This window comes from Bicyclus anynana, chromosome 6 (genome assembly GCF_947172395.1).
Source record: "Bicyclus anynana chromosome 6, ilBicAnyn1.1, whole genome shotgun sequence".
NCBI classification, from domain to species: domain Eukaryota; kingdom Metazoa; phylum Arthropoda; class Insecta; order Lepidoptera; family Nymphalidae; genus Bicyclus; species Bicyclus anynana.
This window is the reverse complement of record NC_069088.1, coordinates 1,849,085-1,867,216: the sequence shown is the minus strand read 5'-3', so window position 1 is coordinate 1,867,216 and position 18,132 is coordinate 1,849,085. Positions and strand designations below refer to the sequence as shown.

The 18,132-nt window shown below is 37.4% G+C and overlaps 1 protein-coding gene across 2 annotated transcripts in view; it reads right to left on the bottom strand.

Annotated features, from left to right (window-relative positions):
- The window catches only part of LOC112053500 (uncharacterized), a 15,648-nt gene extending 7,521 nt beyond the window's left edge, over positions 1-8,127 (bottom strand). The window contains exon 1 of one of the 2 annotated variants that reach the window (XM_052882049.1): positions 7,934-8,127. In XM_052882049.1, coding sequence (XP_052738009.1) covers positions 7,934-8,020 — 87 coding nt within the window. In that variant the 5' untranslated portion in view covers positions 8,021-8,127. The remainder of the gene's footprint in view (positions 1-7,933) is intronic. The other variant, XM_024092934.2, reaches the window with a different exon arrangement.
- Positions 8,128-18,132: the final 10,005 nt, after the last annotated feature.

Sequence of the window (18,132 nt, the reverse complement as noted above, 5' to 3'; positions counted from 1 at the left end):
TTGACTGAGATATGATTCTTGGCCTTAAATTAACAAATAAAAAACCATAATGCTACTAATTTTAATAATAAATAACTCTTTGAAATAATGGCATCTATATATTTCACGTGCATAGTTAATGAAATTATTACAGCATTATTATAAAGTTACAATTCAGGATAGATAGATAGGTTCTTAAAGAAGTTTTGTCTATTTGTTTTGTTATTAGCTAACTCCTGACATGAATATATTACGGAAACTATGCATTACTGCTTCCGCGTTAGATGATTTACACTTTCTGCGTAATTTGTTTTCATAGTTGTACGTACTTTATTAAAATTCCTTTTTTTTATTAGCCCTTGACTACAATCTCACCTGATGGTAAGTGATGATGCAATCTAAGATAAAAGCGGGCTAACTTGTTAGGAGGAGGATGAAAATCACACCCTTTTCGGTTTCTACACGACATCGTACCGGAACGCTAAATCGCTTGGCGGTACGTCTTTGTCGGTAGGGTGTTAACTTGCCACGGCCAAAGCCTCCCACCAGCCAAAATTAGCTAACATAATATTCGAATAGTTTTTAGTATTTTTTAATGTGTAAAGTACCTAGTGTATATATATACTACTACCTAATGTATATATACTCGTAATACACAAACTACAATAACTGGGTCACAGACATTCATATGAAAAAAAACTGCTATACGAGACTTGTGTAATAAATCATATTCAATGCAATGACCTTAATTATTTTTACATTTGCTCAACAGGTTTTTTGTAATCATTAAATGATTATTCTATGCTTATCTATAATAATCAATAATTATTATCTACCCAATTTACATACCTAAAATTCAGAAATACAACCTAACTCAGTAATAATCCATGTCAGATGTCAATCATTATTTATATCGTTAACATCGGCTGGTCTATTCACTATTTTGGACTTAACCTATTAAAATAAACAGCAAATCAATTGATATAAAATGTCATAATATCACTAATGATATCACCTAGTAAGCACCGGATGCAAATGTCATCCGTTTTGTATCATAGTAAGTAAATTGACTTCTTGTTTATTTTAATAGATTGATAATAAAGACCAAAATATGAAATAGGCCAGCAGATGTCAATGATTATTTATATCGATGACTAAAACCGACAGTTAAAACCAAAAACATTCCATATATCCATACTGAAACTTTCTTATAAGAAAGAAAAGCTTCCGCACGCAACTGAAAATTTCTTAGAAAAGCCAATTCTCTCTACCGAGAGGTCATGTATTCGATTTTCACTCGATATCGTATCCACTTACAACACAGTCTTTCCAAGTAATTGGAAAAAAATTGATCCAACTAAAAGATATAGCAATTAAAAAAAAAATATGACTAGAATTTTTTTTTTTAAGAATATTTGCCACATATTTTTTTTAAATAATTATTTACCAATATTCCCATTCCCCTCCAACTAGTCGGAAAAGACTGTATTATGAGTGGGTACGACAATAGACCAACAGGGCGGGAATCGAACCACCACCCGTCTGTGATGAGTCCGATCGCTTACCGTTAAGCTATTGAGGCTCAATTATGCGACCTAAACATTTAACACCTAGGTGTTCTTGGAATATAAATGGAATAACCAATTTCCCAATTCCAAAAGCCCTTTAGGAAAATTCCAGCTAATCAAGCGGTTAGGAAACCGACTGCGCAAGCCTTCGCCGGCCTTGGGTCACGACTGGCGAACATTGCTCTCTCGGATCTGGGTTGCTCACTTAGGAACTCACTTCTCCTTTCTCGGAGGCATAATGTCACCTTGGAAACACCTATGTTTGAAAAGGAGCAGGAAAATATGCTTTAATTATCTTTATCTAGGCCCATAACTAATGTTAAATCCAAAATTTATTTAGAAGAATATTGAATTGACATAGTTTTAGAAACCTGACGGCCTCCGTGGGTTGGGTCCTGGGTTCGATCCCCGGCTGGGCCGTTTGAGGTTTTCTTAATCGGTCCAAGTCTGGCTGGTGGGAGGCTTCGGCCAAGGGACTTAGCGTTCCGATACAATGTCGTGTAGAAACCGAAAGGTGTGGATTTCATCCTACTCCTAACAAGTTAGCCCGCGTCCATCTTAGATTGCATCATAACTTACCATCAGGTGATATTGTAGTCAAGGGCTAACTTGTATAGAATAAAAAAAATACCTTTACGTTTTAATTTTTAACAATACAATATCACCATAGATTTGATTGGATATTGTTTTTTTAGCAAACATAAAACACCTTTGAAATTAAAGATTTTGTTTTTGAAACAATAGTTTAGTAATTTTGTAATCGATTTCAAAGATACCTTTACGAGTAATTATAATCTAGTCGCATATTACGAAAACTAAAATTCAAAACTAGTTATAAGACGTGCAAGTATTATTAACCTATTATTAATTTATTATCCAACTAGCGGACGCCCGCAACTTCGTCCGCGTGGAATTTAGTTTTTCACAAATCCATGAAACAATCATTATACGATCAGGATATCTATATATCAGGAACCATGGATTTTTCCGGGATAAAAAGTAGCCTATGTGTTAATCCAGGCTATAATATATCTTAATACCAAATTTCAGCTTATTCGGTTCAGTAGTCGAGGCGTGAAAGAGTAACAAACATTCATATAAAAATCATCAGTTTTCGCAAATCTCGGGAAACCATGGATTTTTCAGGATAAAAAGTATCCTATGTGTGAATCCAGAGTAAAATATATTTTTATTCCAAATTTCAGCCAAATCGCTTCAGTAGTAGCGGCGTTATAGATTAACAAACATCCAAACAATCAAACATACATCCAAACATCCATACAAACTTTCGCGTTTATAATATTAGTAGGATGAAATAATTTCGATTTAGTTGAAGAACATCATAAGCGCAATATTGCCTTTAGACCAACATAACTGATTAATGCCTGAACAAGCTTGAGCTAAGGAAACGAGACGCACGGAAGTGCGTCAGCCAAATAGAGAGAACGGCTGACAAAGCGACAATATTTACATGATCATGGTGATAGGTGATAGTTCGAAGAGCCGATGGATGTTGGGGTCCCAAAGTGCTGGAGTGGCGACTCCCCACCAGGTGGACTGACGACATCAAGCGAGTCGTAGGGATTCGCTGGATGCAGGTGGCTCAGTATCGTGATGTTTGGAAGTCCCTACAAAAGGCCTATGTCCTGCAGTGGATGTCCATCGGCTGATATGATGATGATGATGATGATGATGATGATGATGATGATGATGGTGACAGACACAATATGACAGTGAATGAGACAAGTTCGATAAGTAGGTAATCGCATCATTAGATGCCAGCTAGCATACATTATCCCAAGCAAACACGAAAATTTCTTCACGAGATTATAGAAATAGATAAAACAGTATCACAGCAGTTCCCAGGTACTGAACAAACAGTAGTTACAACTTACAGCGAACAAACAGCGGGACAGAAAGTTTTAACTGGAGAATTTTATTAGTTTTGCGACGAAACTTTTCTTATTTCTCGCTTATTAGTTTTCCAATTTTTGCACCAAAAAATAAAATATGGCTAACAAAAATTGACAGTCACTCTATTCGTTTAAGCGAATTCCGAGAGTTATGTTTGCCGTAAATTATAGACTATACTAATGTTTACTCAAACAATGTCTGCTGCATTTTTTTTTTATTTTTTTATCCCGTTGAATGCCTTGAGTCAGCCATTGACGGTCAATTATTCTCACGTTTCTCGAGCCGTCATGCACATAGAGACCAATACACGATCAGTTTTAGTCGTGGGTGCTAAAGAAACGTGAGAATAATTGATCGTCAATGGCGTGCATTACAGCGCCTTGGAATCTGTTGAATTTTATATTTGGAGTTTGAATTTTTCATTTGCTTAGTTTGTACGCTTAAACGGCTAAGCCATTAAAGTGATTTTAAAAATTCTTTCACTATCCTCAAGTTACATTATCTGCGACTAACAGGGCTATATTTAATATTAATTAATAAAGTCAAATTGGATTGGTAAATCCGCATTTGGCCAGTGTGGTGGATTAAGGAATAACCCATCTCTTACTGAGACGAGACTCGTGAACAGTGAACCGAATATGGGTTGTTAATGATGATATGAATAAGAAAAATAATTTTGATAAAATTCAATAGAAAATAAATAATTACATAAAAATAAGACGGTAGATAATAATATAAAATGTGTGATTTGTCTAATACTTAGATTTCGCATAATTTTGCATCTGAAAACTAGCAAAAAGACCCAACAAAGGAAACTCCCGACTGAAAAAATGAAAGCAGTCCCCGTCCGGTTACAAGGTGCGAATTTGTGAGAACACCTCAGAATACCAATTTGACGGGCGCGGAGTTTCAAACAATTTACACTTTGAGTACCTTGATCAAAGAAATGGAACTAAAAAGCAGGGCCTATGAAAATAAGGGCAAATTTAACCAACAGTAATTCCACTTTGAGGGCCCCGGAGAAAACGTAAAGGAAAATTGCAAAAGTTAGTGCCCTCATGAGCTGGAGTTATGGCGCTATGGCGAGTAGCCCGCGCCCATTTTATTGCCATAATTCTGGTTCAAACGCCAATTATATCAGAACTTCTGGCGCGTGAAATACGCACCGGCTCGGGAAACTTTAAAAATTATTGAGATCTATATCATTTCCTAATTTACGACGGCTAAATCGTTTGTACAAATCATCGAAATTGATGAAAATGTGTCGTAATTCTATAATGTACCTATGTATATTTGTAACTAGCTGCGCCCCGCTGTGTTACCCGTCACAAATCTCACGGGAACTATGACTCCGGGATTTTCCGGGATTAAAAGAAGCCTATGTGTTATTCCAGAGTAAAATTTATTACAAATTTTAGCTTAATCGATCTAGTGGCTACGGCTTAAAGAAGTAACAAACATACTTACACACACATAAATTTTCGCCTTTATAATATACTAGCTGTCGCCGCGCGGTTTCACTCGCGTGGTTCTTGTTCCCGTAGGAATACCGGGATAACACATAGCCTTCCTCGATAAATGGGCTTTCTAACACTGAAAGAATTTTTCAAATTGGACCAGTAGTTACTGAGATTAGCGCGTTCAATCAAACAAACAAACAAACAAACAAACTCTTCAGCTTTATAATAATAGTATAGATTACTAGCTGACGCTTTTTCCTGTTCCCGTTCTCATAATATTACGGGGATAATATATTATAGTCATAGTTCAAAGTCTTCTTCGATAAATGGGCTATCTAACATTGAAAGAATTTTTCAAATCGGACCAGTACTTCCTGAGATTAGCACGTTCAAGCAAACAAACCAATTTTTCGGCTTTATAATATTAGTATAGATTAGTGTGATAGTGAGATATGATAAGCCATCCGTGACACTTCAGAATAACAGAGGATGTATGACCACAATTATTTTCGGGTGAACGAGTATGAGAATTATCTGTAACTTAATGTAATGATTGTTTTAATTATACTGCAGCATCTTCGCTCATAAAATGATACAGAATCAAAAAGTTGGATGCTTGCAGTTCACTATCGTGGTGTTTTAAAGTTCTTACTACAGGCCTTCGTCCTGCTGCAGACGTCCTTCCGTTGATAATGTCGATGATGATTATATAAATTAAACAAAATGTGGTGTAAAAGAAAAAAGATCAGCTAAGTTTTATTTTTTATTTTGTTATTTTTTATTCTCTACAAGTTAACCCTTGACTACAATCTCACCTGATGGTAAGTGATGATGCAATCTAAGATGAAAACGGACTAACTTGTTGGAGGAGGATGAAAATCCACACCCCTTTCGGTTTCTACACGACAACGTACCGGAAAGCTAAATCGCTTGGCGGTACGTCATTGTCGGTAGGGTGGTAACTAGCCACGGCCGAAGCCTCCCACCAGCCAAATTTGGACCAATTAAGAAAACCTCAATCGGCCCAGCCGGGGAACCCAGGAGCTCCGTCAAGTAAATCCACCGCGCATACCACCACGCCACGGAGGCCGTCAAAACTAAGTCACTGTTTTTATGCCAAAGTTGTCGAATTACAATGAATGTAAATTACTTGTAAATTATCCGATTTCGAGTCTCAATTTTTCGCTTATTGCATAACAAACACTTTATCGGATCAGATCGTCTCATCGACTTTGACAAATCGAATAATATCAGCTATTTGCCAACGCTTTCCGTATCTCGCTACAACATCCGACTCCAGCCTCAAATAATACAATTCAATAAACATCTCATCTGGTTAAATCAGTTCTATTGTCTGTTCAATCGTGAGCAGGTATGCTTTGCGTTTGCAACAAGATAATGGCTGTTATGACATTTTATAGTGGGGTAAATTACATCTTCTAGTGGCTAAAATGATCTTCTTATAAAATTTAATAGGGATGATGACAGTTTTTTTAAATTGTATATAAATTAAGAGTATGCTAATAGTAAAGCAATTTTGTAAAAGGAACAGGGTATGTGCGATCATTACTTTCGGAGCTACAGGGATTTAAAGGGTCCGATTTGCGACGCTGGCGCGGATCCCTGAATACGCCCCATACAAAATGGCACGAACTAATGACGTCGTAGGCAATGTAATGATCGTTAGATTTGTATGTGCGTTCAAACAAAATTACTAATGTCTTTGTTATTTCTCCGTTTATGTTTATAATTAATTTATTAAAAAATGTCACATTTATTGTAAGGAAACTAAAACTGTATGAATTTTCATCTAATTACGATAAAAGATTTTTAATAGATTTTGAAATTTTATTATCTCATTTATTTTGCAAATATCCAGACAATCTTTGGTTTTTATGTATAAATTAGTTAACATTGACCCTATTTACACGAATGTATCATAAAGATCAATACATTCAAACCTAGTCATCATCATCCCCATTGTGACATCGTACCAGAAATAATTATAGTCGAATATGGAGCCCATACAGCTTTTGTGACTACAGCAGAAGTTCCCAAAACGAAAAACTGGAACCCAGAGAAGAAAGTACGAACGCAATCGCCTATAGCATTGTCATGACACATTTTTCAATTTGATTTTTTCTTGGGATCCTCGAGACGCCTAAAAGTTCACCATTTACATTTAATCTTACCTAAAAACTTGTGTTTCCTATTACAACAACGCTAAAACTACTGGTTGTTAGAAATAATGAGCCTATCATGATTACTAGATGGATTATAACACTTTCTTTCTTTCATACAAAACCTTTAATAAATTTAGACATTTTATATAAAGTTATAGTACTAAATTTATATATGTACACATGGAAAATATTTTCCTTATTTATTACTACACAGTCATCCTAACTCACGTTTGTAAAAATACACGTACACTGAAACACCAAAAAACAAACGTAGCAACTCAAAAATCAATCAGGAAAGCCTGTTCAATTTGTTCAAACTGCCAAACTTTGACCAAACATAAAAAACAGTAAAGTTGCACAACTGGAAATATTTTTGACTCGCTTTGTCTCTGTCGATACTGTTCATTTATTCACCGACAAATAACTCTAACGTATAACTCTCTGGGTTTTTTTACGCGACAAGTTAGCCCATGACTTCAATATCGCCAAACAATTCTCCTAAGGCTGTTATTTCTGTTTTTAAATTTAAAAAATTAATTCAATTTACGACTTCGTTGATTGGCATGTAATTTAAATTACCTGTGGAATAAATAGGGAATGTAGATATTTCTACTCAAAAAAGTTATTTAAAAATTAATTTTGATTGTTGATTTAAAAATCAAGCTATTTATTGAGTACACCACATGTACTATGTTTAGATTTTTAAATTAACAGCGGTAATGTACTAAAAGGAAACCCGGGTGGATTCGAAACATTTTGCGCAAATTAAATTTAATAATTTAATTCGACTTTTAATTGTATTCTATTATTAATTTAAAGGGGTACAAACCTCTAAATAAGCAGCATCGGAAACCAAACCACAGAGCAGCGCTCCCGTCAGAGCCCGCAGGACAGCTTTACCCATTTCTCCACACATCTTGTACAAGGACTTACTCTATAATGCAATAAATAAACGATTTTTAACTAACTTCTGTGACTTATCTACACTACACTGATCGAGCTAGGACTGCGAGTGTGAAAGACCCCCACTTGAAGAGTTAAGAAGGAATAGAAGGGTGTTGTGTTGGTAGGGTTGGCCCCACCAAGTGTTTCGTTAGGTAATACTGTTACCACTTGTGCGGTATGATTCGTGATATAATTTTTCGGTATTATCTCTTCCGTAACTTAACATTTATTATATAATTGGAATAACTTGATTGTTCATTGTTAAGTGTTTTGTTATCGCATTATAATAACAGTTATCTGTATAATATTATAAACGAGTCATTCTTTTGTATTTATTTAAATATGCATGTTTCTTTCGTGATCTCGGTAACGATAAAGTCGATTATGATCAAACTTTCTATTTACTCGTAAATAAAGTTATGCTTGCAATATTTTTCATCGCCTAAGTAGGTATTATTTAGTAATTTAAATGAAACAAAAGAAAACACTAAATATTTAATAATTAAAAAAATTATGAATGTGTGAAAAGGTATAAAATGTTTTAAAAAGTTAGCTGAATTTCTTGTAGATTTTTAGCTATGATCTGTGTTTCTAAAAAAATACTTACTGCAAACTGTCAGACCTGACTTTCTCAGTAAACTTATCCAGATTTTATCCCAGACATTACCTACTCCTTAAACCCTAGCAAACTCACTAACTTAACATTATTATTACAGATTAAGTAAAATATCTTCTTCTATTCAAATATCAAAATGCTTGAATATTATCAATGTAGTATTTATATTTTTGTGAATTCATAAAACATTAAATCAATTAATTTTAAATCGAATGTTTTAGTTCTATTAAAATGTTTTTAACCCACAGTTGCTATTTTTTGTTTCGTAAATTAAGAAACATCCTACATAATTAATAGTTAACGAGCAGTAGTTAGTATTATTATAGATCGTCAGTTTCGTAAAGGTTATTTACAAGGTTAGATACTTTTTATTATTTTGTTAAACATAATTTACAAAACCACAGCATTGTAATTATGCTGGACTCTAATAAAACCACGATCGGAATCGACGAATTAACGTGCACTCCGAGGCATAGATATACTTAGCGTATTCTGAACGTATCTAAACTCTGACCTATCATCTGTATTCGTACATTGCTTGACTTGACTCAAATCTGCTAACTCACGCGATGGCTTCGGTTATGCGCCCTTATGTGGCTTAATGTAAGTAGGTACCCTATTCTCGCACAATGCCCTGGCGCAGTGAAGAACATCTTAGTGTCTCGTCATCAACCCATATTCGGCTCACTGCTGAGCTCGAGTCTCCTCTCAGAATGAGAGGGGTTAGGCCAATAGTTCACCACGCTGGCCCAATGCGGATTGGCAGACTTCACACACGCAGAGAATTAAGATAATTCTCTGGTATGCAGGTTTCCTCACGATGTTTTCCTTCACCGATTGAGACACGTGATATTTAATTTCTTAAAACATCTTAGTGTATCGTCATAATATGTATGTGATATAACAGGGTTTTGGTTTGATTTTAAGATATCCATGACGCATATCCAGATCTTGCCTTCGCTTATTTTTAAATTTACAGGTACTCTGCTAAATTAAGGACCCATTCTGCTTGATTTTCCGCTAACGTTTACCAAGGAGTAGAAGTATTTTTCACTGAACTAGTACACAAAAAACCCAAATACGTGAAAGTAATTTTTTACTCTGCACTAACAAGGAAACCCCCATTATTGTTATCGCCGCGTTGCAACGACTTGCGGTACGGATTTCAGTGTGCTCGTGGCGTTCGAGCCGTCCACATCTCTTGTTGTTTTCTTTATGGGTTACTTGGGATAGACGGGGAGAATGACTTGAGTGGAAAAGGGGAGTGTGTGTTAACAGTCAAAGGTACCTTTAACCCTACACACAAGGTTCACAAGTGTGTGACTTCACTCAAGGTCATTTTCTGCCTTTAACCTTTGTTCGACATTAGTTTTGTTATTTTTGTAATCACCTCTGAGTCTGCTAAATTATCTACTTCACAGTCCGACCCACGACCCTATAATCTGTAGTTACAGATTTTCCACTGTAGTTACACAGTTTCCACAACTGTGGGTAGCGGTAACCGAAAGCCAAGGCTCTGTGAAATCGTCCCGGAAGCGTCTCGTCGGTACACGTAGCGCATCCGGCGGCGGTCAGCCGTGAACACTGGAAGCGCCGCTAATTTCGCAGTTTCTAGGGTAATCAATCGTATTAGTGTAATCTTTAGCTGGTTCTTGAATCATTTTTATCATCATTATTATTAATAATATTCGGCTCACTGTTAAGTCACGAGTCTCCTCTCGGGGTCAGGCTAATAGTCCAAGTTGTCCCAATGCGGATTTGCAGACCCGTAGAGAATGAAGAAAATTCTCAAGGTATGCAGGTTTCCTCATGGTGTTTCACTTGATATTCTTCATGATGTTTTTGACTTGCTGATTTAGTTTCATAGTTTTATCATTCATCGTTATATCACTATTTACTGTAGGTACATATACATATACCTAGGACATATGATCCAGTTAGGTAGGTCCAGTTTCGAGAAAGAGGTGAACCGTCGAATCCAACTCGGCTGGGCTGGGCTGCATTCGGGAAACTTCTCGACATCTTTTCGTCCGAAATTCCTCAGTGCCTGAAGACAAAAGTCTTCGAACAGTGCGTGTTGCCAGTGATGACCTATGGTTCCGAGACTTGGTCGCTAACTATGGGCCTCATAAGAAAGCTCAGTCACACAGCGGGCGATGGAACGAGCTATGTTAGGAGTATCTCTGCGTGATTGAATCAGAAATGAGGAGATCCGCAGAAGAACCAAAGTCACAGACATAGCTCAACGAGTTGCGAAGCTGAAGTGGCAATGGGCGGGGCACATAGTTCGAAGAGCCGATGGACGTTGGGGTCCCAAAGTGCTGGAATGGCGACCCCGCACTAGTAAGCGCAGTGTTGGCCGACCCCCCACCAGGTGGACTGACGACATCAAGCGAGTCGCAGGGATTCGCTGGATGCAGATGGCTCAGTATCGTGATGTTTGGAAGTCCCTACAAAAGGCCTATGTCCTGCAGTGGACGTCCATCGGCTGATATCATGATGATGATGACTGTAGGTACCGTCGGGGACTAATATTCCGAAGGACCACAGTGACTTCACACACTTAGAAAATAAAAAAAAAATCTCAGGTATACCTATGCAGGTTTCTTCGTGATGTTTTTCATTTGATATTAATTTCTTAAAATACTTTCTTCATAACTATTTACTGTGCCATCGGAGACTAACATTCCGAAGGTTCAGTATTGAACACGCTGCTTCAATACTGATTTAAGGCCATATGGTGATATGACCGGGACCTACGTCTTGACTTGCTCCACGGGGCAAGGGGTGTTACACCAACTTCCATAACTTCCCAATTCCAAGTTATCCATGGTTGTTTGTCGGAGAAAATAACATTTCCGTATATGAAATACGGAGTCCGACTAAGAACACGAACCTAGGGCTTTATGTCTAGAAGGAACTGAGCTAACAATGCAGAATAAACAGCTCATATAATTTAACATATTTTTTTTTAATGTTATTCTATACAAGATCGCCCTTGACCTCAATCTCACCTGATGGTAAATGATGATGCAATCTTGGATAGAAGCGAGCTAACCTGCTAGGAGTAGGATAAAAATCCACACCCATTTTGGTTTCTACACGACATCGTACTGAAACGAATAATCACTTGGCGGTACGTCTTTGCCAGTAGGCCTTTCACTAGTTAAAACTAAAGTTAGACTAATTAAAAAAACTTTACTAAAAATCTGGACTAATTAAGAAAACTTAAAGATCGAACCCAGGACATCTTACTTGTAAATCCACCACGCATACCACTGCGCCTCGTAGGCCGTCAATTAATCAGTTAATGAGTGCGTGGTTTGCGAAAAAAAAAATTGCAGTGCAGTACTATATGACTTGACCTAATGAAGTTAATTACAAATCAAAGTAGTGTCAAGATGAATGACGCAATAACAACAAAGAGGCTGTTATTATCAGCCGTTTGGCAATGCGGCGCGTTTTGCAACTGGCCGGACACTAACTGGGAGTCGGTAGGCCTTTCTAATTGTTATATTTGAGGGACGTGTGGCTCATTTAGATACTAGCTGAGCACCGCAGTATCACATGTGCATATCGCTTGGCGGTACGTCTTTGTCGGTAGGGTGGTAACTAGCCACGGCCGAAGCCTCCCACCAGCCAGACCTGGACCAATTAAGAAAATCTAAATCAGCCCAGCCGGGGATCGAACACAGGATCTCCGTTTTGTAAACCCACCGCGCATACCACTGCGCCACGGAGACCGTCATATATAGCCTATGAGCCGTGATAGCCCAATGGATATGACCTCCGCCTCCGATTCTGGCGGATGTGGGTTCGTATCCGGTCCGGGGTATGCACCTTCAACTTTTCAGTTGTGTGCATTTTAAGAAATTAAATATCAAGTGTCTCAAACGGTGAAGAAAAAACATCGAGAAGAAACCTGCATACCTTGAAATACCCTGAAGAGAATTTGCTTAATTCTCTGCGTGTGTGAAGTCTACCAATCCGCATTGGGACAGCGTGGTGGACTATTGAACTAATCCCTATTATTCTGAGAGGAGACTCGAGCTCAGCGATGAGCCGAATACAGGATGATAATGATGATAAAGCCTATAACCTTCTTCGATAAATGGGCTATCTAACACTGAAATAATTTTTAAATCGGACCAGTAGTTCCTGAGATTAGCGCGTTTAAGCAAACAAACAAACTCTTCAGCTGTATTCTATTAGTATAAATATGGATGGAAAAGTAGCCTATATGCTATACCAGACAATAATATCTGCGTCAAATTTCAACCAGATCCGTTCAGCCGTGATTTAGTTACAAAAATTCAAAAAATACATTTTTATAATCTTTCCATATAATTTCGTCACAAAAAACGTAATGAAAGTCTTGAAAATGTTATAAAGCACGAATGAACTAACTTTAAATAACTCTATATTATATACGCGGTCTCTCATCGGTACTAACGTAACAAAAAATGCACGGCCTCCGTGGCGCAGTGGTATGCGCGGTGGATTTACAAAACGGAGGTCCTGGGTTCGATCCCCAGATGGGCTGATTGAGATTTTCTTAATTGGTCCAGGTCTGGCTGGTGGGAGGCTTCGGCCGTGGCTAGTTACCACCCTACCGGCAAAGACGTACCGCCAAGCGATTTAGGGTTCCGGTACGATGTCGTGTAGAATCCGAAAGAAGTGTGGATTTTCATCATACTCCTACAAGTTAGCCCGCTTCCATCTTAAACTGCATCATCACTTATCAGGTGAGATTGTAGTCAAGGGCTAACTTGTCTAGAATAAAAAAAATGCACGTCTGTACTTAAAGGTCAAACATGAAAAAACGTGAAAATGTAAAAAAATATTACTAAGTTAATGATAATTCAGAGTATATTTATAAGTTGTAGGTATATACTGTCTATGTATTAAATATATTTCCTTTAAACGCAGTAGGTAACAGCAGTGGCCGGTGTCAAAGACCGTGGTACTGGTCCGACGAGTTTATTGTGAAATTACTCGAACAGACTCTCAGCGAGCCGTGTGCACTTGCTTGCAAATTAAGTGGCCATTTTTAATTTTATTTTTTTCAACATAAAATACTAAAACACTAAGATGAATTAATTTACAGTCAGTTAACAATCCGATTGAAAATATTTGTTTTGAGTATTAAATGTAATTGAAGTGTCCAACATCCAGTATATCATAGTTCATATTCTTTAGAAAGATTTGTTTAGATCGGTCCCATAGAACATCAAAATAGAACAGTAAGCAGTTTTGATCAGAAGATATCTGCACCGCAATAGTAATATGCTATCTATAAGCTAGTCAAACAAAAAAACAACCTTAATCATTATCAACCTTATTCTACCAACCCGCTTTAAAACAACGTGGTAGATTTAAGCTCCAAACTACCAAATCCCCTCTCCTATAAGTTCCGAGACCTAACCTTGTAATAGAATTTAAAAATAAGTTCAAAGTATCATAATAATATGATGATTGTTAACAAAACTAAAAACAAAACAATTTATACCACGTACTGGTATCTAACTAAGTATCTTTTAAGAAATTAAATATCACGTGTCTCGAACGAAGGACAAACAGGTATGCAGGTTTCCAATCCGCATTGGGCCAGCGTGGTGGACTATTGACCTAACCCCTCTCATTCTGAGAAGAGACTCGAGTTCAGCAGTGAGCCGAAAATGTGTTGATATAATGATGATGATGGTGACTCGTACCTAAAAAAAATAAAGTGTGAAGGTATTTTTAAGTTCTACATTATTTTGTCACGAAGTGTAAACCTAATCTAGAGCTAGTTGCGTAACTTCAGTTTCAGCTGACACTGGCACTTACTTGTTCCGAATTTAGCGGTGCTTATTTAGGACTTGGATTTGTTATTGCCTAAATATAAAGGACATAAAGGCAACGATATTTCATACTAGTGTGCATAATTGTGTTAATTTCATTTAGTAGCTTAAACAACGAAAGTTACTTAAACATATAATACCTAAATATTGTCGAGTTGTGTGTTTAGGAAGTGTAAAAACTATATATACATCAATATATAATGTAAGTAAACACAAAATTATGAATGTGTGTGCTCAGTGAATACGCTAAATTCAGATCACTTTTTGCGGTGACTTTGTAAGCCTGAGTTTATAGCCAATGCCATGGAACTATTTAAAAATTAAAAAAAATCATTGTAGCTACGTTAACCCGTGTAGCCATCGATCTGTAGCATTGAACATTACTAAACGACCTGTAGGAATGAGCATGAATAGCCTTGTGATATGGTTTGAGGTATAGTAAATTACAAAATGGGAGTAGAAAAATATAAAATCTGTACGATATAAATGACACAAATAGGTACACAATAACCCTTTCTCGTTTAACTTATCCATAATCCGGTAAAAATACTGCGCAACTCTTTTACCCGGCTCTCATTTGGACCGTATGCCGGCTAATAGCTTAGTTCTGAAACTTCGCTCTCAAGTTGCGCCTAATTCTCGGATAACGGATCCGGACACCACGCTAACTACTCGCCAACATTGACCAACTTAAAGCTACGTTCACCACAACTATAGTCGCTAGCTGGAAATGACTTGTTCCAATTTCACTCGCTCGTTCGGTCTCGCTCGCTTGACTCGAATCTCGTCACTGTCGTAAGTAAAGTAATTTGTAAGTTTGTTACTTGTCATAATATCTTAATATCGAACTTAATACTATTCATCGTCATCCATCATCATAATCATCATCATCATCATCATCATCATATCAGCCGATGGACGTCCACTGCAGGTCATGGGCCTTTTGTAGGGACTTCAAAACATCACGATCCTGAGCCGCCTGCATCCAGCGAATCCCTGTGACTCAGTTGATTTCGTCAGTCCACCCACAATTAGAGGGTCGACCAACATTGCTCGGTCATATATTTTTAATTTTACGTTAGATAAAATCCATTTGATGCGATTCATACAATGCGGCTCAGGAGACGCACTTGTATGATTTTCTATACAAAGAATACTAAAATACGTTTGGTGAAATGACTCCGATGCGTACGAAGTAGATCTGTGGATGCCTACCTTAAACATAAATACAACGATGGCACTTGACGGCAGATACAATCATGACACTCCCCAGAAGAGCTCCTGCATTCTGTAAAGTAACAGCGATGTGACATCGCACATTTCCATGGCAACTAGGTTGTTAGTGACATTTTATTTTTGACATCTCATAGAAATAAAGTTCAAATTGTAATGCCAACGAATATTACATCGCGAGTATAAAATAACGGAATCACACCCACCTTTTAAGCTCGTGTGAGTCGTCTGAGGAGTGTCATGATTGTCATGATCATCATCTATTACTATCAAACTACTAACTTAAAAGACTTAATATGCAACTGAATACTAGGGGTATTGAGATCGATCAAACGTTAATGCAAAACTAATCCTGCAATGTTAAAGTAAATAAAGTTACTCATAATTTTCAAACTTCTGGAAGTTCCGTATAATGTATATCAAGGTGGCAGTACATTGTATAATGGAGCATACGGGTGTAGTGTGGGGGAAGTTTGTTCGACGGCTAATTTACCCAGTTTAATAGTTGCTAACGATATCGAACGTCGCGAGCGAAGCTATCACCGCGATCGACACTTGTAGTTACGGGTACGTTACACCCTACGTGACTCGTTAGCGGGAGCCTTCGAGATAATAACAGCAATATCATCGATGCTGCGTTATCGGCTTTCTAATGGTAGAGAAGTTCCCAATTATCTTAACTAAATGACGTTTTAACTTTGTGAAATGGTTATTAAAGCTACAATGGTGGTCCTTTATAAAATGGTATGTAAGAAGAAGTTTATATAAAAGAAATATAAGATAAACATAAGTTGGAATTTTGAAACTGAAAACTGGTACTTGATCTTCAGGATTGACGACATCAAGATAGTCGCAGGGATTCGCCGCATGCAGGCGGATCAGGATCGTGATGTTAGGAAGTCCCTAGTAAAGGCTTATGTCCTGCAGTGGTCGTCCATCGGCTGATATGATGATGATGATGATGATGACTAGATCTTCTGTAGCGCCATACTCATGTGGCCGAATTTATTCCCATACGAGTGGTCCCAGGTCATGAGATCGACTCCTTTCCTTCCTTCCTCCATTGAAGTTTTACGGTCATCATTGTCTACGACCATCAAAGGCCAGGTCTCCCTCCAGTAAAGGAGGCTTAGACCGACAACGGTACTGTAATGCGGATTGGCGGGCTATGCTGTTATAACTCTTGCATTTCTCCAAAACTAAGTTTGGATTTTCATCAATATGCTTAGTCTAAGAAGAAGACTACCTCGAACTAACTTTAGAGCCTTTAGAGCCTCAATAGCTCAACGGTAAGAGCGGTCGGACTCATCACCGAGGGGTGGTGGTTCGATCGCCGTCCCGTTGGTGTATTGTCATACCCACTCCTAATACAGTCTTTCTCGACTAGTTGGAGGGGAATGGGAATATTGGTAATATTAAAAAAAAGATATGGCAAATATTCTTTTAAATAAAAAAAATAAACTTAACTACATTAAGTTATTCAGCCTCCTTGTGATACTTCTCTATTTCTGGCTCGTCGTACAGTGAAATCGCAGATTGAAGCGAGTACTTGTCATCGATAAAAAGCAAAGTTCGGTGCGGTGTTGAAATAGGTTCCAAACTGTTGAAACGCCTCACGTATGGAGTCCGCAGAAGTTGGAAATACTTAAGAAGTTATTGACTTGTGACTCGCGAGACGCTCTTTCAATCTCGTTTCTATTATAGTTTTCGTTTTTATTCATTTTCCTTTATAAAATAGCTTGGGTCCTCATGGAATAACTTTGAAGAAATATTAACTTAACAAGTATCTCTTTAATTTAAAAAATTAAATAATCAATATATGTGTACATGTGTACCGACAAAGACGTACCGCCTAACGATTTAGCGTTCCGGTACGATGTCGTGTTGAAACCGTAAGGGGTGTGAATTTTCATCATACCCCTAACAAGATAGCTCGCTTCCGTTTTAGATTGCATCATACCATCAGGTGAGATTTTAATCAAGGGCTTACTTGTAAAAAAATTGTGACTTTTTGTCAAGCTTTCATGTCTAATCTAAACTATTTAAACTATCGTATTAGTAACTACGAAGCCGTGTAAAAACTTGCTATGCCATTAGATATGTGATAAATAATTGTACACCGTATAGGCCAGTCAATTAAGCAAAATAAAGAGGTCAAACTCGGCATCTCGGAATGAGAGATACCAATCTATATCTATATATATTATGAAGCTGAAGAGTTTGTTTGTTTGTTTAATTGATTGAACGCGCTAATCTCAGGAACTACTGGTCCAATTTGAAAAATTCTTTCAGTGTTTGATAGCACATTTACCGAGGAAGGCTATAGGTATTTTATCCCCGTATTCCTTCGGGAACGGAAACCACGCGGGTGAAACCGCGCGGCGTCAGTTA